The 11,549-nt window shown below is 39.3% G+C and overlaps 1 protein-coding gene across 4 annotated transcripts; it reads left to right on the top strand.

Moving 5' to 3' along the window:
• Positions 1-6,414: 6,414 nt before the first annotated feature.
• LOC103994980 (putative pentatricopeptide repeat-containing protein At3g23330) lies at positions 6,415-10,990 on the top strand. Of its 4 annotated transcripts, none has more exons than XM_009415460.3 (5): positions 6,415-8,696; positions 9,763-9,948; positions 10,310-10,437; positions 10,522-10,653; positions 10,742-10,990. In XM_009415460.3, the coding sequence occupies exon 1, from the start codon at positions 6,436-6,438 to the stop codon at positions 8,611-8,613; it is 2,178 nt and encodes a 725-aa protein (XP_009413735.2). In that variant the 5' UTR covers positions 6,415-6,435; the 3' UTR covers positions 8,614-8,696; positions 9,763-9,948; positions 10,310-10,437; positions 10,522-10,653; positions 10,742-10,990. The 4 variants fall into 4 exon arrangements, with proteins under 4 accessions (XP_009413735.2, XP_009413736.2, XP_018685340.2 ...); XM_009415461.3 differs by having other exon boundaries at positions 10,749-10,990; XM_018829795.2 differs by having other exon boundaries at positions 6,415-8,867; positions 10,522-10,990.
• The last annotated feature ends 559 nt before the right edge of the window (positions 10,991-11,549 follow it).

Below are 11,549 nucleotides of genomic sequence, written 5' to 3' on the forward strand. Positions count from 1 at the left end.
AAGCCGTTGTTTTAGATTCTATGTAACGTGATACACATTTTTTTTTTAACTATATTATTTAGTAGTTTATCACTTTATATTGCATGTTGCATCAATATATTGTGATGTCCATGGATCTGTGCAATAGGAATCAAATCGTAGTGAGATCACGATAATGAGACTCATTCGCTTTTAAACACAAATCCTAAATAATCTCAATCATAAATTGCTCAAGAGGGACATTGAGATAACCAGAAATATTGGTACATTGTATATATATATACATATATATATATATATGTATGTATATATACATATATGTATATATATGTATGTATATATACATATATGTATATATATGTATGTATATATACATACATATATATATATATATGTATATATACATACATATATATACATATATATATATATATACATATATATACATATATATACATATATATATATATATACATATATATATATACATATATATATATATATGTATATATACATACATATATATATATATATATATACATACATATATATATATATATATATACATATATATATATATATATACATATATATATATATACATATATATATATATATATACATATATATATATATATACATATATATATATATACATATATATATATATACATATATATATATACATATATATATATACATATATATATATATACATATATATATATATATATATACATATATATATATATAATGGAGGCGGTTGGTCTCATAATTGCTCGTGTAAGGACACTAGAGATACAATATAGATGCTTATTAGAGAATGAGTTCACTAATTGATCCACTCACGGAATGCTGAATGGTTGATGATGCTTTATTGCTAGACATCGATTCTGTAGTCCCAATGGTGTATCTAGGTTTTAGACTTGAGATACCAAGGATGTCCTCTATGAGTACTCCACTCTTTGATACTGGACTTATAGGTTTGGAGGTTCCAAATCTAGCATAGTCGATCATGGGACTGGTAGCCACCCTTACGAGGGCTATTAAGTGTCGATAGAGGATCATCCACTTTCGGTGTCATGAGAGGAATATCTCATTTATTCTTACTTAGACATATCTCTTGCTACAGTCATTCGGATTGAGAGAGAAATAGTTCTTCAGGAGAATTCGATTAGAGCGAGATTCGAGTAGAAATTGTATGTGCCTGATAGTATCATGCCCAATATACAATCTTTGGGGTATTAGATAGATAAGAGACTATAGATATATAGTAACTAAGGACAGACAAGTCTAATGGATTGGATTCTCCTACATCAGCTAGGGACTATGACGTAGTGCCCTAGTACGTTCGCAGTCGATGAGTTAAGTGAATTGTTATGAAGATAATAATTCATTGAGCCAAAAGAAATTCTAACAAGTATGACACACGGCCAGCTCGATATTGGGCCTAGAGGGTCACACACATATGGTAGGTGTTGTGATGAGTAGAGATTCAGATATGAGATATTTGTTGGAGCCCCTATTTTATTGGATATCCAATAAGCTCATGAATTATTGGATCCTATGGATGAGATCCAATAAGAGCCAATTAGAGATTATTGGATAGATATCTACTAACCAAAGAGGCTTTGATAGTTGGATGGAGATCAAATACCCAATAGGACAGGATCCATTAGGGTTAAGTTGATAGGGGGCCTCTATAAATAGGAGGGAACCAAATGTTCATAGGTGAGAGCTTCTGTCGGTTGTCATCTCCTATTCTCCTCTCCCTTCTCTTTCTTAAATAGCAAGCTTGAAGATTTGAGGAGCGTCGTTATAGTCCTGCTTTGTGGATCACCGCTAAAGAGGAGGACGCTTGATTTTTTTCATCATCTTCTACAAATCTGTAGGGATTCAGGGATATACGATCTCCTTAGGTAAAACACAATATTTCATATATGTAGTTTTCGGGTTTATAGATTTTGCGCACTAATCTTAGCATGACGACGAACATAATTTATGAAAAATTTAGTGATTTTTGTTTTATGTTCTTCCGTTGCGCATGTGATGTCACCCATAGATTTCCCTATAGAGGCCACACATTGAGGGATCACAATTTGAGTTCATCCCACAAGGATCAGAATGCAATGAAAATATCACCAAGAGGCGACTTGGTATAGCAAATCGTGGTAGAACAATTTGTGGTAATGCAATACACATGAATCTAGTCCCGTGAGGGACTAGATCATACAGACGTTTGATCGGGAGCTACTGGGAGCTCCACTTCGGTGAACAACATGACGGCAAGAAAAGGCTATGGATTCAAAGAGTGAATGCTATGGTATCGTAGAGGCGGGTCTTTTGTGCGTGCATCAAATTTTGCATTAGATAAAAGCCTTGGTCATCAACATAGGGAAGTTATGTACCATTGAGGGAGTATATCGAATGCAAGTACCAGTGAGTCCTATGAGAGGGACTTGATCATGCAGATGTATGATCAGAGTGGTTGGAGAGTTGGACTGCTCCAAAGCTCATATTCGCTTAAGAGAGCCCCGCAAATCAGAGGACAAAGCCGAGTAAGCAAACGTTGCTACCAAGGAAGCTAAGGAGAATAGAATCGGTGCAAACCTTACAACATGATGGCAGAGGCCATGCATGAGAGTTGCAGTCTGTCTTTCCATCGACCTAGGGGAACCGCTTGGAGAATACAGAGGTGTTGAAGCAGGGGGTCGAAAGGGGTGAGGAAGCGACAACGAGTCTAAAGGGACTTAGCTACCCAAAACCAAGCATTAGTTAGAATGTAGGTGGATTCGTTGGAGTATCACAAAGGCAGATCTACTAATCGCGAAGAAAGGGATGCAGATGCATTAGTGACGGATAGTAGGGCCATGAGCATGGCAATGTCATGGTACCGTAGAGGTAGGACTTCTGTGAAGTCATCGATCCCTTGCTCTTATGGAGAGAGAGCACTTAGTCGTGAAAGAGGTCGAGGAGGTGGAGATGTGAATGCAAACTCTAAGTACCGAGACAAGGCTATAGGGAAGAGGCCAAGGAAAGTAGAGGACTTCAGGCCAATGCAAGAGTGCATGACTAAGGAACGAAGCAAGTAGTACGTGGTGTTATACATTTGCTACTCAATGGAGTAGGCGGTAGAGATGATGTAGAAGATGGTACAATCCCATAGGCGACTAAAACTATTAGAGATTTACTTTAAGTTTGGGTGAAAACTTCCTGCATTCTAGAAGTTCGATAGCATTGAGAATGTGAATCACAATAGCTAACTCAACGTAAGGAGTGTAAATACTTCGAGTACTCCAAAAGTGTGAGCAAAGAGTGGGCGAAGGCTAGTAACCAGCTTGATACATAGAGTACAACCCTCAAGGAGGCGAGCAAAGTTAAGTAACCTTTTCCTTCTTAACTCTTAAGAGAATGAGTGAAATCGAGTGCCTCAATTCTCTTATATATCCAGCAAATGAGCTCTACATATGTTCAAAGACCCTTCGAAGAAACCAAATGAAAGATAATAGTTGTCAAATCTTCACCAATGGTGATCAGTGCTACTGAGAGTAGATTATCCGCTTCATTTCTCAATAAAATACAAATCGAAAGTGGAAGTGACAACTGAGTGAAAGAAAAGTCAATGGGAAAATTTTGTGGAGGAAGGACCCGAAAACTTCATAAGTTTGTGAGGCAATCCTCGTAAAGCTCCAATAGACATCCACCCAATTCAAGCAGCATGAAGCATTTGAGAGACTGTCGCATTGTCACGAATGGTCATTGGGCACCAATAACAACTTCATTCAATGAACAGTTTGTCACTTTTGCATGCTTACATAGCAGCATATTTTGGCTTGGTTTTGTGTATTTTTGCTTAGAAAATATAAGCAATGACAGTTTGTAACGCTGTAATGTGATCGCTCGTCGCACCGAGCAAAACTGCCTCAAAATAACTCTATTTTCGCGTGCCATGACTTGTTTTCTATACATAGTAACTATACATAAAATGCCAGCAATCTCAGCACCCTGGAACCCCTTGGGTGACACAAGGCTAGATGGGGCTTCGATATATTATCATGCATTGAATAATCTTCACAAGTTCGTACATTAAGAACTTGCCTTCGTACTTGGCATCCAGTGAGCAGTTGTTTGTGGACTTATAACTGTTCGTTCTACCTTCTAAAGTTCTTATTTTCTCTTTCCTCACTTTTCTCTCTTGTACTCAAGATGCTTGCTGATTGCTTGTAAAGCCTCCCTCTTTGTGAGACGTTGGGACTTGTCCGTCATTCGTTTTTAATTTAATCAATATTCTGTTTTATAGGTCATTCGGGACCTAAACGAGGTTGCAACTAGGCTACCCTTTGCGAACGTATATGTAGCAAGGGCACCTCATAACTTAGGTAATCCCAACTAAGTCCAAGGAGTTTGCACAAGAGTGCTTCACGACTTAGGCAACTTCAGTTAAGTCCGTGACTTTACCGTAAGGGTGCCTCATAACTTAGGCAATTCTAGCTAAGTCCATGACAACATACTAAGGATGGTCTTTCCCTTCATTTGAAGAATCCATAAGAACCAACAGTGATTAACACAACTCAAACAATCCCATATTAAAGTCAGAGTCATTGGCGAGTTGAAGCAACATAACAAATTAAAAGTTCGACTACTCAACAATAGTAGCAAAGAGTAGCTAGGAGTCAAAAGACACATTACAGTTGGAGCAAAAGATTAAAGACTCAACAAATGTGAGAAGTTGTAGCATTAACAAGGGCTTCGACAAGAACGTCAAAGGAATAAGTGAGGGAGAATATCACAGACAAAATTATAAACAGGGTGATCGATGTAATGCTTATGTATGCCCGTATCTTTCAGTTTGTTTATACTTTGCACAACATATAAAGGGCTAGCAGTAGGCTTAATATCCCTATTTTCTTTGGTTTTAGTGGTTGTCCTAGGCTTGCAAACAAAGGTTGTGCCATGTGGGCACTTATGGGGATTTCGGTCTATAGTGGATCATTTTGGACCCTTTGTTGTGTGACCATTTGAGCTTGTAAAGTTTGTTTGTAATTTGCAATGACTATGAAGTATTTACTAAAATGATTATTTATGGATCTTGAGTGAGATACTTTCTCTAGCCCGTTTTCTCTTTTGTAGGTCTTAAGGGATCATAGGAGGTTTCGGGGAGGCTGACCTTTGCAGACGGACACGCAAGAGTACCGCACGATTAGGCAAAATCAACTAAGTGCGTGATAGAATGACCACGAAGGGAGACATAAGATAGTTGAGGAGAGGGTTGATTAAAATAATAGAAGATAAGAGCAATTATTGAAGAAGCTTTATTGAAGAAATGAAAAGGCTTAAATACATTAACATATCCCTCTCCTATTTATACAAATTAGGAGGAAGGATTTTCCTCAACAGAATAGAGGATTTTCCTTAACAGAATAGAGAAATTTTTTGTCAATGCTGTTGCTATGATTGCTGTTGCTATGAGGGCACAGGCATTCCTTTCGTTCCCCTTAAGTCCGCCCTTCGTTCTCCTTAAGTCTGCCGACTATTGGCAGATCAATAAAGACTATCACGGTGATGAACATAAGGATTGGTCGCGGAGCCTCTTAGGAATTTGGTAAGAGTGAAGCTTCGCTTTTCTCGCTGCTCTGATACCATGATGAAAATAATAGAATATAAGAACAATTATTGAAGAAGCTTAAATACATTAACATATCCCTCTTCTATTTATACAGATTAGGAGAAAGAATTTTCCTCAATAGAATAGAAGACTTTTCTCAACAGAATAGAAAGATTTCCTCATATAGTTGGGGAAATCTTATCTACTATCAAGGGTGGAGGCATTTTACTAGGTTGGAGCTAGAGGATGGGGTTGCGGAACCGCCTGTGCCAAGAAATGATTATGACCTTGCCACTACCGTTGACCCTTACGGTCGCGTTGTGATTCACTATCAAGCTCCGAGAGCAAGATATAATAGCAGAAAAGGGTAGTTGAGTGACTCTTCGATGACCGGAGGTGTGCTCTGGAGTCCTTACGAGGCTAATCATTGTCTTCACGTTGCGGATCGCTCGAGTTACCGATGTAGATGCAAAGCATCGATATCTGTATCATTCTCTTCCTCCTTTCCTTTTGTTTCAACTCTCGTAGTCGCTCTCATTCTTCTTTCACAATAGTCATCCGTTGTCTCAATCGGCACCATTGTTCGTTACCATCAAAAATATAATTAGAATGTTAAAATTATTTTTTTTACGTATCGCTTCCGTGCTTTGTAAAATTGATAATATTGGGGTAAACTTTTTTAACCAAAGACCACTGTATGTTTCACTTTCATAATTATAAAAAATTTAATAAAATTTTTAAATATAAAAATAGAGATATTGAGGTGATCTAATTACATGCATAAATTTCCCCTATTATCATCACTTAACCGTAGCTGTATGCTCTTAGAGAGCACTGGCTTCATCATCTGAATGCAAACACATGGAACTTTTTCCGCTGCCATCGCCACTTCTCTCACGCCTCTCCTCGACCCCTTCCTCCGACACTCCTCCTCCATCCAGACCAGATCACAGGCCCAGCAGCTCCATGCTCTCCTCCTCAAGTCCCACCCTCGTCCCTTCCCCCTCGTCTTCTCCCTCTACTCCGCCCTCGGCCTCGTCCGCGACGCCCGCCTTGCGTTCACCGCCGCACCCACCCCGTCCCCGCCCTGCTACGCGGCCGTCATCCGCTGCTCCGCTGCCCGCGGCCTCTTCGACCACTCCGTCTCTGCCTTCGTCCGCATGCGGTCTTTTAGCTCCCCTCTGGCCGACGCCGTCCTCCCCTCCGTCCTCAAGTCCTGCGCCGCCCTCAGGGATCCCCACCTTGGGACAGCCGTTCATGGTTTCTTGATCCGCTCGGGTTGGGGTGCCGATCTCTTCACCGCCAACGCCCTCATGAACATGTACTGTAAGTTGTGTCATGCCAAGGACGACGGCCGCCGGAATTTACTTGCTGAGGTGTCCAGCGGAGGCGCCGTCGGTGGCGATTTGAGAAAGTCGGGATTTTCTCATGCTAGCCAGATTCGACTGGGTCCTTTGGGGAGCGTAAGAAAGGTGTTCGACGAGATGCCTCAACGAGATGTCGTCTCGTGGAATACTTTGATTGCAGGGACTGCAGAGAATGGTATGCATGTAGAAGCTTTAGAGATGATCAAGAAGATGGGCGTAGCTGGTCTGAAGCCTGACTCATTTACTTTGTCGAGCGTTCTCCCGATCTTTGCTGAATATGTTGATGGTTACAAGGGAATGGAGATTCATGGGTTTGCGATAAGGCATGCATTCGATACAGATGTGTTCATTGGGAGCAGCTTGATCGATATGTATGCCAATTGCACTAATGTGGATTACTCGCGCCGAGTATTTGATCTTTTACCAAACCCTGATCCAATTTCGTGGAATTCTATCATTGCGGGTTTGGTGCAAAACGGCATGTTTGATGAGGGGCTCAAGTTGTTTAGGGAGATGTTACTTTGTCGGATAAAGCCTATGCCTGTGACTTTTTCTGGCATCATGCCTGCTTGCGCTCATCTGACAACACTGCGTCTTGGGATGCAGCTCCATGGGTATGTCGTCAGAGGTGGGTTTGCAGGGAATGTTTTTGTAGCCAGTTCACTTGTTGATATGTATGCGAAATGTGGAAATGTCCATATTGCTCGGCGAGTCTTTGATGGGGTGCCATCACCAGATAGCGTTTCATGGACTGCCATGATCATGGGTTATGCTTTGCATGGGCCAGCACAAGAAGCTCTATCACTGTTTCAGCGAATGGAGACCGAGAATGGGAAACCTAATCATGTGGCCTTTGTGGCAGTCTTGACTGCTTGTAGCCATGCTGGTCTGGTTGATGAAGCCTGGGATTATTTCCATAGAATGTCTAATGATTATGGAATTATTCCCAGGTTGGAGCATTATGCAGCAGTTGCTGATCTTCTTGGTCGAGCTGGGAAATTAGAGGAAGCCTATGATTTTATTTCAACCATGCACATAAAACCTACTGCTGGTGTCTGGTCCGCCTTATTGGGTGCTTGTCGGGTTCATAAGAATGCTAAATTAGCTGAGAAAGTGGCTGCAAAAATCTTTGATATCGAACCCAAGAACATGGGGTCTCATGTTCTCATGTCAAATATCTATTCAGCTGCAGGAAGATGGAATGAGGCAGCCAAATTACGAATGACCATGAAGGACAAAGGCATGAAGAAACAACCAGCTTGTAGCTGGATCGAAATAAAGAATGAGTTACATGCATTTGTAGCACATGATACGTCTCACCCATGTTACAATAAGATAATCAACGCTCTCAAAGTTCTGTTGGAGCAGATGGAGCGAGAAGGTTATGTACCCAACACGGAGGACGTGCTTCATGATATTGAAGAAGAGCAGAAGAGAAATATGTTATGCGGTCACAGTGAAAGGCTTGCAATAGCATTTGGCATCATAAGCACTCCTCCTGGAACAACCATCCGAGTGACAAAGAATCTTCGAGTATGTGTTGACTGCCATACGGCAACAAAATTTATTTCGAAGATTGTTGGAAGGGAGATAGTTGTGAGGGATTTGAACCGCTTCCACCATTTCAAGGATGGGGAATGTTCATGCGGGGATTACTGGTAGATCAGAGTAGGGATGGGATTGTTAGCCATAGAATTTGTCTTGGAAGTGGCCCTTCTCTGATGCTTTATGCAATGCTAACCGAGGTACGAGTTGGAGATGGATTATATACACTGTTACTTATTTAGCACAACATGTCTGATTGCCTGTGTAACTCGAGCTGCTTAATGTCTTCTTTCTAATATTTTAAGAATCAAGTGAAGACAGTGCTTTTTGACTCAAATAAATGTTATTACAGCGCATCAAGCAACCTTTAGGTGAGTCAACTCTAAATCTAATTCTCTTCTTTGAATAGAACAAATAGAATTCCCTATCTTAAGGTCTTAGTCTACATACAATGCTTTGCCCCTAATTAGTCTCAGCCAAAGACAAGCCAGGACTTTGCTGAGACCAGCAGAGTCCTGAAACTTGTTCCAAACCTCTAATAACAGCAAATCGAATGGCAGAGTGGATGGCTTCATTTTGTTTATATAACATAATTAGCCATCTGTTTGCCCTATCCTTGGGATTTAATGTGTTTCGTAGAAGATTCATTTGTTTCATAGAAATGAAAGCTACAGTCCTGTTTGTAACTACTTTAAGTTATAGTAGGTTTGAATTCCGTATTTCTGTGATAAAGAATAAAAGTTGAAAGTAATAATAATCTTCCAGTATGCAGTTAACTAATATATTTGTAGCGTGGACGAAGGAAGCAGGATATGCAGACACATAATTGTTTTTGTGCAACTCCATATTACAGATATGCAATCACATGCATCTTATTGCTACTGTACACCTTATTGGATAATGTAAAACACTGAGCATCAAGAATTGAGGCTGCATGAACAGCATTTAGAACATTGATTTAAACTTTCCTTATCTTTATGATTATGGACTAGATGCATAACTTTCCTTTATACTGTTTTCTTTTCTTTTGCTATCTCATAATCATTATTCCATGTGATCTTTGTTCTTTTTTACCTGAATTTCTTGGTGACACGGATGGTTTTATGATTTATAGATCACTAGTTTGCACTTGCAATTGCACATTGATGTGTTTCTGGGTGCCACTTTAATTCAAATAAAAGCCATTCTTTCCTGAAGAAAAATGATCTTTCCTGGAGTCGTTGTTAAGGTGTTATGTAAATATTTTATGTAATCGACTTTATCCAGGACCAAGATGTGAAATGCATGGTTTGGAATTCGCACAAAGATGACCTTGGATGCATCCCAGGTTCTGCTGCTTGAGCAAGGATATTTTCTTCATTTTGGCTTATGTTTTCGTTCATGCCTAAGTGCTTCTTCGCCCAAATTTCTTCAGCCCGTTGGTTTTAAGAAGTGATCATGATCAGATTCATGGTATGTTTATACTCTGTCAATTACATTTTGGTTCAATGTTCTACAATTTAAATATAAGTCGGCCTCATATAAACTAGTACATGGCAACACTCGAGCAATGGGTTGGGCTCATCAAAATAAGAAAGCCAAATCGATTTGTCCTTCTCTAGGGATGGTTGTTCCAATGGTAAAATTATGCCAAACTTGAATGATCATCACAACAGTGACTGTCACATGTAAGGAAAGGAAACATATCTCAAGAGTCCCTATAGACTGTAAATTTACTTTAGCGATATTAATTCTGTTTTGCTAATCCATTGTATTATAGCATCTTTGCTCGACATTTCTCTCAAATGATGCTGTATTTTTTCCACTTGTACAGATTTTAAGGTCCATTCGTCGACTTTGACAGAAATTGTCACCCAAGAGGTGCATCTCTTCGACTATGGGATTCAGAAGGTCAACATCACAGAGAAGGAAGGGCTACAATTTGCTCAGGTCCTCTTCATGGTAAAAGATGAACTACAGAACTCTAGTTTTAATTAGATTAAAAATTCTTTTGGAAATGAGTTTAGTCGTAGAACTTTCTCACAGAACTTGACATGGTTTGGAGCTCAAACCTAGGAGAAGGAAGATGAAAGGTGTGGAAACAAGAGGATACACCTAGGATTTATTTAACTGACATGGCATTGACATAATCTTACAGGTTTATTTGGCAAAACCATGGTAAGAATCCGATGATACTCCTCGTTGTTGTTTTTCGACTTGTTATGCGGTATATATTTAAAAGTTAAAAAGATGCATCTGACCATAGTTTTTAGCTGCGTCTCGGTTGGTCTGGTTCGACACATCAAACACTACAGGCTTGCACAAGGTGGAGATAAATTGGAGGAAATGATTGACGAATTCCTTCTCCCCTTCAATATTTTTACTAGAGTGCTTCGTGTTGTGTGAGTAAAGGTTTTTACAAACAGCTGCTTGTTCTTGGATGCTTTGTTATGTGATCATCCTTAGCAAATAATGTATCCATTTCTCATTCTTAAAAACTTTTATTATTTTATTATGCTTGTGTGGTTTTAATCTTTCATTTGGGTGTAGTAATCTCACATTAGCAAGGAGGGGGGCATAACGATTATGACACATGGATGACTGCTGACCTCTTGGCAATCATCATTGCTAAGCCAATTTGTCATTTTCACATGATTAACACCTCAACTTCATTTGGTCGATGTGGTTGCTAGCATTCCACCAACTAGGAGGCTGACTCAGCCGAAACAGGAAATTGACTCAATCGATCGTTATTTACATCTGTTCAGTTTGATGCTATAATCGTAATTTATGGTTGAATAAAATATGTAATTGTTTCTATAGGCTTAATCACAATCTTGAATGCGATAATCTCATATCACACTATAAAAAAGGTTTCTTAGATAAGCGAAACTATTTCAATATAATTGCATTACATAGATTCGACACTTAATCAAATCTCTTAAACAAGAAACTAATTTAAGATCAGAGAAGTATCGCAGGATATGCCTTCGATACATTCTTGACAATATCTGTTTTTAAAGAAATAAAAAATTTAAAATATATATCGACGTGACAATATGCTGTCCTGTCCT

Source organism: Musa acuminata, chromosome BXJ2-8 (genome assembly GCF_036884655.1).
Source record: "Musa acuminata AAA Group cultivar baxijiao chromosome BXJ2-8, Cavendish_Baxijiao_AAA, whole genome shotgun sequence".
NCBI lineage: Eukaryota > Viridiplantae > Streptophyta > Magnoliopsida > Zingiberales > Musaceae > Musa > Musa acuminata.